This window comes from Palaemon carinicauda, chromosome 7, assembly GCF_036898095.1.
Source record: "Palaemon carinicauda isolate YSFRI2023 chromosome 7, ASM3689809v2, whole genome shotgun sequence".
NCBI lineage: Eukaryota > Metazoa > Arthropoda > Malacostraca > Decapoda > Palaemonidae > Palaemon > Palaemon carinicauda.
The window spans coordinates 42,096,012-42,107,017 of NC_090731.1; the positions used below are offsets into that span (position 1 = coordinate 42,096,012).

Below are 11,006 nucleotides of genomic sequence, written 5' to 3' on the forward strand. Positions count from 1 at the left end.
ACTCATCAGATTGGAGCTTCAAGCGATTTTTTAGGGTTTTAAAGGTATGCATATATCTACCAGGTTCTTATTTATCACTGTCCGCTTCGTAATGTTCATTTTCTAGTTAACGGGATCTCACTTAATGAAGGTTTGCTCTGCTAGTCAATGGTATTGCGTTTTTGAATAGTAATTAGTTGACATGATTTTGATGGTCTAAATGTTTTTTTTTCCAAAGCATTGCTATTCTCTTATACAAATTTTGGCGTTTTTTATATTTTGCGTTTGTGGTTAGAGGAGAGTCAGATGAATGGGAATATTAATACATAAATGGATTTGTTTATAAGCTATGTCGATAGAAAATAATTTCTCGATTGATATCGTAACTAGTTTGGACTTTCGGTTGTATATGAATATGGGGAATTTTACTTTATCTTTATAAGAGAACTATCCAGTTTAATGTTGTTCTTAAAATATTCTATTTTGATTGTTCATTACTCTCTTGTAGTTTATTTATTTCCTTATTTTCTTTCCTCACTAGGCTGTCTTGTTGGAGCCCATAGGCTTACAACATCCTGGTTTTCCAACTAAGGTTGTAGCGTAGCTCTTGCTTCGTCCGCAGCCCGTTTAAACGTACGCAACATTTTCATGCAATTATTTTTTAATACTTTTGCGAGTTACCCTTTAATTCCGTTTGGTAAGATAGTCACGATAAGCTTTGCGTAATTGAAACATGGTAATTAATTCTTCCTGCCGAAATGTGAATAACAATTCGAAGAAATAGCATGGTTTGTTTAATAATTGGGGAACTCATAAAGAACTGTCACGTTTATGCAAATTCACCTTTGATCATATCTGAATAATTTGTGTGTCCTGTCCTGTCTTGACTCAAGTTTGGTTTGAATATTTGTTACAATTATTCTGCAACTTATCTCTAACATCCTAGAGAGCAAAAAAGACACAGCCGTATGTAGTCCATTGCAGGACAAAGGTCTCAAACATGTATAGTTGCGTCTGGGGTTTGGTCAGTTTTCATCACCATAGTGGCCAGTGCGGATGGGTGATGGTAGGAAATTTTGGTCTGATCACTCACGTCAAACCAACCTAGTAGGGGCTGTCCTTACTATTACAGCTTTGCTGATCATTGCAATTTAAAAACCGTTTCACCCTAGACACATTGTAACAAATATAGAAATAATAAGTCTATCGTCGTTGTTATCCACTTTACGAAGTTCCTTTTCCTGTATATCTTTGGTTTACCTTTGTTCACTTCTTTGATATATATATACATATATATATATATATATATATATATATATATATATATATATATATATATGTGTGTGTGTGTGTGTGTGTGTGTGTGTGTGTGTGTGTGTGCGTATTCATGTTTTCGATGTTTTCCGGTTTTATTTTTTTAAGTTTTTACGTATATATTTTTAATCGGTAAGAGTTGAAGCGTGATAAGGTTGGGCGATGCCGTAAGATGTGGTGATTCAACAACTTCGCCAGAAGGTGATGAGTTGATAGGCGTATATTTATCTATTTATGTTTGTTTGTTTGTGACTCTCATAACTCAAAAGTTATTAAACCGATTCTCATGAAATGTGGTGTGAAGATTGGCCATGAACCAAGGACAATTTGATTAAATTTGAGTGATTGGATCAAGGCCATAAAAAGGTCAAAATATCTCTTTGCTATATCGTGGTCCATTTTCATCCGATTTGCATGAAACTTCAGTGCACAAAATGTGCATAATTGCCTATCTTGTGATATACATATTATGACGTAATCACCCTTGTTAGCGGTCGGGGTTCAAAGGTCAGCTAGATCAATGAACTTGTTATACAATTTGTTTACATGACCATGGTAACAAATGTGGTGTTGGCGAGGGTATGCGCTGTACCGAGTACTGTATTATTTAACAGTACTGTAACTTATTCAGTAGATGATTTGGTGAACTATAGAAAACTTTTGCTTATCAAATCTTGTGATTATATACTATTATATACAATAAATTTGTCCGTGTATAAGTATGCCTATTTCTTTAAAAGGTATGTCTTATTTTTACATTTGAAGATTATTTATGATATTGATATGTCTTGTTTCAATAATTGTATCTTAACCCAAATCCTGATTTATTTCAATTTTCCCTATTTTGGTCAGGATGTTTCAAGTGGTGATCATAATAAAGTAAAACTATTTTCCTCGGAAAATAGCCTTTAATGTAACTATTACATATAATCTTCCTCTTTCCCACCGCTATCCTTACGTTAAAGGGTTGGTTGTTTGGTTAATAATTTGATAGTTTTTACAATCGCATGCCCTTGCAACCATCAACCACAGTTATTAGTGGTGGGCCTAACCTAATAGTCCAACTGCAAGGCAGCAGTTTCCACAATTATTGGCGGTGGGCCTTCTATCCTTTTGCTAAAAAGCAAGACTGCTAGGCAGCAGCTGTCCTTTTAGTCGCTTTCTATGACACGCAGGGGACATACGGTTGCGTATTATTACACCTACCACATTGTTATTATATATACTGGGAATACCCTCAAAACAATTAAATTTCAAATAACGATTATGTATAAAAATCCTCTTACTTTGGCGGTTTCAACAAATGTTCATAACACATTGTTTTAGAAAGCCATGAAATGTCAACCATAAACTTCTCTCTGTTCTATATAATTGATACTCCTACGCGGGAACAATTTCGTAGGCACTCTCCCCCTTTTTTATATATATACTGAACGTCATAGTTTTTAGGGGGAGGCATTTGTTTATGTTTGTACAAACTCTGACCTTCAACGGGATGGAAAACGCAGCAACTTTGTATTTTAATTATGACTCGTAAAAATAGTCTTTTTCGATATTTGACTTGATTTTCTGAAGGTCAAAACCAGTCCGAACTGATTTCTATGAATTAATTTTTTTTTTTATTCGTTTACCTGTTGATCGATATTTTATACATTCACCAATCTGCTTTCTTTTCTATATTTAATTGTATACACACACACACACACACACACACACACACACACATATATATATATATATATATATATATATATATATATATATATATATATATATATATATATATATATATATATATATATATATATATAGTTTAAGTTAGTATTTAGTTCACTTCAACTTCGCTTGAAAGAAGAATTGAAATTTTTCAGTCTCCCATTTATATATTTATATTGTTGACACAGTAGTATATGAAGTAATACATTTTTTGCTTTAGAGTATTCTTAATCAATATTTCTCTGCTAGAGAACTTTAATACCCCTCCCCAGTCTGGTTTTCGGCCCTCGTTATGTCCCATTATTCTATGTTTCCTTATTTCTTTCCCTCACTGGGCTTTTTACCCTTTTGGAGTCCTTGGGCTTATAACATCCTGCTTTTCCAACCATGGATGTAGCTTGAATAATAATAATAATAATAATAATAATAATAATATCGTGGTAGGAGACCCTCTTTTAGGCAGGTTGAGTTAAAAGTAATAGCTGCATCGGCAGAGTTTATTTTCTTATCCAATTTTTCTATTTTCTGGATAATTCTCTTCTTTAGAGCGCTTCAATCAGCCAGCAGACTTGAAAAATTCATCAGTCAGGTGAATGACAAAATCGGGAAGATTTCTCAAGTATATTCTCACAAAATACAAGTAAAACCTTTGGTACAAAATAGAAAAAACTACGACACGTTTCGAGGATAAGTCCTTCCTCGTCTCCAGGTAGAGAGTGAGGTGGATGCTTCTTCTTCCTTGGGGTATTAAAGCCAACACTTGTTGTTGGCACGGTCCTTTCCCTTGGTTGGCCCGTAGGCTGGTGGATGCTGCAGTCGGGTGGTATATATACCCAGGATCAGGATTACAGGTGAGGGAGCTGGAATTTTCATTGGTTTTCATTGGTTGATTGTCGTACACCAGACACCATACCATACCAGCTCCGATCAACCAATGAAAACCAATGAAAATTCCAGCCCCCTCACCTGTAATCCTGATCCTGGGTATACTGTATATACCACCCGACTGCAGCATCCACCTCACTCTCTACCTGAAGACGAGGAAAGACTTGCTCCGATCAACCAATGAAAATTCGAGCCCCCTCACCTGTAATCCTGATCCTGGGTATATATACCATCCGACTGCAGCATCCACCTCACTCTCTACCTGAAGACGAGGAAGGACTTATCCTCGAAACGCGTCGTAGTTTTTACTATTTTGTACCAAAAGTTTTACCTGTATTTTGTGAGAATATACTTGAGAAGTCTTCCCGATTTTGTCATTCCCCTGACTGATGAATTTTTCAAGTCTGCTGGCTGATTGCAGCGCTCTAGAGAAGAGAATTATCCGGAAAAATAGAAAAATTGGATAAGAAAATAAACTCTGGCGATGCAGCCACTACTTTTACCTCAATAATAATCATAACAATAATTGTAATAATGATAATTATGATAACAATAACAACAATAATAACTAACATTGAAAGGGTTAACAATGCTTGATCTTCGAATAACCCTATTGGCTTCAAGGGTCCACTTGCCGAATGGTACCCAGATATGTTGATGCTCCTAGTCGAGGTACTACCCAGAAAACTGCCCCAACGACCGAACCTGCTTTGTCCGTTCCAACTTTTGATAATCGTGATGCAACTATTTTTTTTTTCTAAAGCCCTTAGTTTTGCACAGCTGCTGGTATTATAATGACCATATATTTCAAATTATTTAGGTAAAATCTTGAGCTGTTTTTAGGGAACTTTTAATGCTCTGTTGTAAATAATGATTTTATCTTTTTTTTTAGAAAAAAAAAGAAAAAAAAAACCAGGAGACTGTAATTGAAATTTAAGATTTCTTTGATATTGATATTGCTGGCTTACTTTTGATCATAACATTTTATTTGGATAATGTTATGAGAAAAGACAAGAGCGCAATTGCCTTTGAGTATATGTAGAAAATGTAAAAAATTTCTTTTGAAAACGTATTGACCTCTAATGTACTGTACAGTATATTTAACATTTAGCAATTGCCTTTATGAAGGAACTGTTGCCTGTTTTGCAATCAGTAGAAGTAAAGTAAATCTTTGTAACGAATCCTCTCTTAACTATATTATTTTTCTTTTCAGGTACGGAAATTCTACTTTGGTCCGAAAATTCTCTCGTCCGAAAATTCAAAGTTTCGAGGCAACTAAGCCTGCCAGGAATGTTATATAATGTATAAGGTGAGAGAACTTGCTTTGGATTATCTCATCTTCAGGGGCGAGATCAGTGTTTAATTGAAAACATTTCAGAGAGAAAGAAAGAGAGATAAGAGGTAGAAAGCAACGGTTGTAAAAGGGACAAATATTTACATGTAAACTAATATAATGCATTGCCAAATCCTGTTTCATGATTACAATTAATTATGTTGTCTGTTATGATCACTCTTCAACAGTGGCTCTAGTTTATCAATAGTTTTGGTTCTCAGTAAGTCTGTTTATATTTTATTATCTACATTAGAGAAAAGGGTTAAATTTCCTGTAAAAGAACTGATCGATGGAATGATAGATACTCCCGTTTTAAATTATGATTTGGTGGCACCTAAGCTGATTGATCACGGATAGCCCATCATCGACTCCCGCCGCTCTCTCTCTCTCTCTCTCTCTCTCTCCTCTCTCTCTCTCTCTCTCTCTCTCTCTCTCTCTCTCTCTCTCTCTCTCTCAGCCTGCAGCCTACTTCATTCAACTGTCTAGCATGTACACAATTTAATTGGTCAACACACAAGAGTTATGAAAGCATCATCATCTCCTCATAGGCCAATTGGCGCAAAGGGCCTCGGTTAGATTTTGCCAGTCGTCTCTATCTTGAGCTTTTCCATTCTCCATTCACCTTCCCCTACTTCATGCTTCATAGTCCTCAGTCATGTAGGCCTGGATCTTCCAACTCTTCTAGTGCCTTGTGGAGCCCAGTTGAAAGTTTCGTGAACTAATATCTCTTGAAGAGTGCAAAGAGCATGCCTGAACCATCCCCATCTACTCCTTATCATGATCTCATCCACATATGGCACTCAAGTAATCTCTCTTATAGTTTCATTTTATTCTTGTGTTTTGCATACTCAGATTACTCTAATCAATTTCAGTTTTTTTTTCTTTTAAACAATAAAATGAAAATTGCCGATGACATTTGCTTTTATTCTTCTTACCGGGGAATTAAATCTTGATCTTGCCTCACTCCTCGCTTCATAAATCACATTATTTTACTTCATTTCAGTCTCCCTTCCGGGTGCGTAATAAATATCGAGTTTCATTTCCATTACCCAGTGTTCATTATTTCTTATTTTCCTTCTTGTATTCTTTTCTAATTCCATCTTTATTGTGTCGTTTTCACTTTAGTTCTATAGTGTTGATGTTCGGCTCATTTGGGTCAGTGTCTCAACAAAAACTTTTTCGTTTGTATTTTGCTTTGTGTTCCAATAAGGTCGGTTTGATTATTATTATTATTATTATTATTATTATTATTATTATTATTATTATTATTAGCTAAGCTACAAACCTAGTTGAAAAAAGCACGATGCCATAAGCCCAAGGGCTCCAATAGAGAAAAATAGCTCAGTGAAGAAAGGAAATAAATAAAATACAAGAGTAGTAATGACCAATTAACAAATATTTTAAGAACAGTAACAATATTAAAATGGATCCTAAATATATAAACTACAAAAAGATACTTGTGTCAGCCTCTTCAACATAAAAACATTAGCTGCATGTTTGAACGAACGTAATCCTTTCTTTGGTTTACCGCTTAATGCGTACCTTTGGTGCAGTCCATTTTCCACTTACTAGCAAATTACATTATGATAATCCGTATTACAATTCAAGAGACTAGTTTCATAGTTATTGATTATTATTATTATTATTATTATTATTATTATTATTATTATTATTAGCTAAACTAGAACCCTAATCGGAAAACCAAAATGCAATAAGGTCAAGGGCTCCAAAAGGGAAAAATAGCCTAGTGAAGAAAGAAAACAAGGAAGTGAATAAACGATATAAGAAGTGATGAATAATTAAAAAGAAATTTTCCCTTGGGGCTAGTATGTTAGATGTACACTTTTCTATTTGTCATATCAATGTTGATACTAACTTATTTTTCCAGTGGTTCTTGGAGGTAGCAGTGGTATATAGTTATATATTAGAAATCATTCGTTATCCATCATTTGTGAAATCCAATGCGAGTTTAAAATTGCCGAGCCTCGCCTAATGCTCTTTTTTAGAAATCTCTGTACAGTAATGGGCAGATGTCCTAATTATACGGCAGTCATAATTAGTAGTCGAGGTCAAACTCACTCTAGTCGTTTGGAAATCATGAAAATGAGGTGAAATCCGACAAGGGTATCGGCGATAGGAACTCATTAGTCTCGTTTAATTGAAAGTATAGAACCCAATCAAAGGGTATGTACATTCTGTACTGTTAATAATATTTTGATTTTTCTGATTCCTATAAATCCATTTCTTCAAAACTGGTGCCTTAAAATATGAAAAAAAAAAAAAAAAAACAGGCAATTAAAAGGTTATATTTGTGACGGGGCGAGAGAGGCTGTGACTAAGAAGGCAGAATGGAAGCAACTGACTAACTTTATTACAGAACATCCGTTTATATATACATAAACTCCAGGCAAAAAGGGCATATAAAACATAACAGGCAATTTCATGTTCAACCGACAACCGCACCGGTTAACGGTGAGAAAAACAGACATGTTTTTTGAGGTCCCTATCAGTGCGAGGGGGAGAGCGAAGATACAAGCTTAATATATACAAAAATTGAAATGTCCTTACTATGTACGATCCTGTGACACCCGGTTGGTACATATTAAATCTCCATCAACCGTAATAGCATATCGATATTATTATTATTATTATTATTATTACTAGCTAAGCTACAACCCTAATTGGGAAAGCAAGATGCTAGAAGCCCAAGGGGTCCAACAAGGAAAAAAAGCCTAGTGATGATAGGAAATACGGAAATAAATAAACAATATGAGAAATAATTAACAATTTAATAAAAACTAAGGATAAAACCTCTGACAGATGAAGATCTTATTCAAGATTATTTGGATGTGTTCAGAAATGTGATTTTTCTTGAACATATGCGTTTAATTATTATTTACTAGTTGCCACCCTCTGGATATTTGTTTGGTGACATGCTTCTTCTTTCTCACCGTTATCCCTACGTTAGGGGTCGGTTGCCTTTATGCGCCCTCTCCAATGCCTTCCATCAAAGGCACCCTCTTCTACCAAACCAATTCTCTCCCTATCATCTTTCACCTTACCACACCATCTAATTTTCTGCCTTCCTCTTGATCGTCTCCCCATTACAGGTTCTCCCCAAGCCCTCCTCACTCCCTCCCCTGCATCCATCCTCAGCACGTGCCCACACCGTCACAGTCGTGACATGCATATGGCTTTGAATTAAGAAAAAAGTTTTCCAAGACAGACCTTGATTGAAATATATCCTTTATAATAATTTAGGTATATTTTCGTGCCATGAATATAATATAAAACAGTTTTGATAGGCTTCTGTTGTCACTTTGAATATCATTTTGTACCGCTTTTAGAGTTGGTGCATGAATGGCAGAAGTAAAATATAGGACAGTGAACTAGACTAATCATATATACACAAGATCGGCGTCGAAGCCCCCCCCATCTCCATTAAGCTAGGACCAGAGAGGGATAGGAAACGAATGCTGATGACTCAGCAGGATCCAAAATCTATAGGTATTCCTAGCTCATAAGGATGGTGAGGGTTACAGGCACTACTAGAAACTATCTAGCTTGAGCGAGTATTGAACTCCCGTTTAACAGACTATCAGGTATGGACTTGTCTCCAATAGGCTACCACATCCCTAATCAACTTCTTTCGGATATTATTTTGAACTTAACCTAACCTAAACCAGCCTAACCTAACCTAATCCAAATTATTCATACTCAGAAAGCAATATAAGATTAGTTTTCGTAAGCTTTTCTCATTCTCATTTTAGGAATGTACTGTAGTCCTCCTCAACTGTTGCCCCTTCCCAGTCTATTCCATCTTGCGCTGCCCTTTTTTTCGTTGTATTTTCTTCGCCATATTTGTTAGTGTAGCTGTGGTGATCCGTCTTGGCCAAGTGCGATGACTCTGAATGATTCTCCCTTCTTCCGATTGAACCCGCCGCCCTGGGTCGACGTCGCCCTCGAATATAGACCGCTCTTTTGCATGTCAAAGACGGATGGAGGTTTTCCCTAAATTCTCTCTCTCTCTCTCTCTCTCTCTCTCTCTCTCTCTCTCTCTCTCTCTCTCTCTCTCTCTCTCTGTCTCTCTCTCTCTCTCTCTCTCTCTCTCTCTCTCTCTCTTTTGAGTAGCATTCTGGATCCTCCTCTCATTGTCACAGCTTCTCTCTCTCTCTCTCTCTCTCTCTCTCATCTCCTCTCTCTCTCTCTCTCTCTCTCTCTCTAGTATTTTTCTAGATTCTCCTCTTAGCTCTTGTCATAGCTATCTCTCTCTGTCTGTCTCTCTCCTCTCCTCTCTCTCTCTCTCTCTTTCTCTCTCTCTCTCTCTCTCTCTCTCTCCTCTCTCTCTCTCTCTCTCAGTATTTTTCTGGATTCTCCTCTTAGGTCTTATCATAGTGTCACAGCTCTCTCTCTCTCTCTCTCTCTCTCTCTCTCTCTCTCTCCTCTCTCTCTCTCTCTCTCTCTCTCCTCTCTCTCTCTCTCTCTCTCTCTAAATTTATGTCTTTTGAAAGGCTTACTTGAAGTCTGTCACAGATCCATGCTATTTCAGGGGGTGTAATAAGGAAAGCCTGGCCGGAGAAAGGGTAGGAAATTAGGCAATAATTCTCTCCTGAGATCGTGATTCTTGTTAAAGGTGATGGAATGGAGGGATATGTGGTGGTGTGACAGGTCCCAGTCTCTCCCCCCCCCCCTCCTTTATCCACTTAGAAACATCTTTTCCCTCAATACTGATTTCCCTAAGTCTTAATGATTCCTCTGTCGAAATCATTGTAGATTACCCGTTCCTTAACAAAAAAAATTATCACATATTATTAATATTATTATTATTATTATTATTATTATTATTATTATTATTATTAGCTAAGCTATAACCATAGTTGGAAAAACAGTATGCTATAAATCCTAAGGCTCCTACAGGGAAAAATAGCCCAGCGGGGAAAGAAAGTAAGGAAAATAAATAAACTGCAAGAAAAATTATGAATTAAATTAAACACTTAAGAACAGAAACATTATAATATATCTTGCATGTATGAACTATTAAAAGAGATTTATGTCAGCCTGTTCAGCTTAAAAAACATTTGCCTTACAAGAGCGACTGAAATTTTGAAAATGTGAATAATTTTTCATAACTTTTAGTACAGAAAATATATTTATATTTCTAGTTTTATCTCAATGCAATGAGATTTCAAGATCTCTTTAGTAGCTCAACTTTAGCTGTCACGATGCGATGGTAATTCTCCAATGAAACATTGTGAAATTGATGATTCCAATTGAATTATGGCAGCCGGTATCAACGGAGCTGATCGAGCATTCATCTTAGGAGCCAGATGAATAATGTTCTCTTTTTCAAAACATTTTTATATATACGCAAACAAGAAATTGATCCGAGTACGTTTACTGTACTTGAGGGAGTGATATTTCAGTGTATCAATCATTGCCTCAATATAACATAGTGGTATGTATATTTAGATATTTAGATAGATATGAACACGCACTCACGCACACAGAGATTAAACCCTTCCACCCCCTCTCCGGTTTCCTAAGTACAACCTGCTGGTTCGGTAGGAGTGTGTTTTTCCGAGTGTACTTATTGGGGGTACCATTCTCCACGCTAAGGGCCTCGGTTAGATTTTGCCAGTCATCTCTATTGTGAGGTATTAATTTCAATACTACTCTCTTTTCATCATCTCCTACTTCGAGCTTCATAGTCCTCACAGCCATGTAGGCCTGGATCTTTCAACTCTCCTAGTGCCTTGTAGAGCCAGCTGAACGTTGGGTG

At 36.3% G+C, this 11,006-nt stretch overlaps 1 protein-coding gene across 1 annotated transcript in view; it reads left to right on the forward strand.

Annotated features, from left to right (window-relative positions):
- The window catches only part of LOC137644261 (octapeptide-repeat protein T2-like), a 26,221-nt gene extending 21,026 nt beyond the window's left edge, over positions 1–5,195 (forward strand). The window contains exon 3 of the mRNA XM_068377256.1: positions 5,108–5,195. Coding sequence (XP_068233357.1) covers positions 5,108–5,195 — 88 coding nt within the window. The remainder of the gene's footprint in view (positions 1–5,107) is intronic.
- The last annotated feature ends 5,811 nt before the right edge of the window (positions 5,196–11,006 follow it).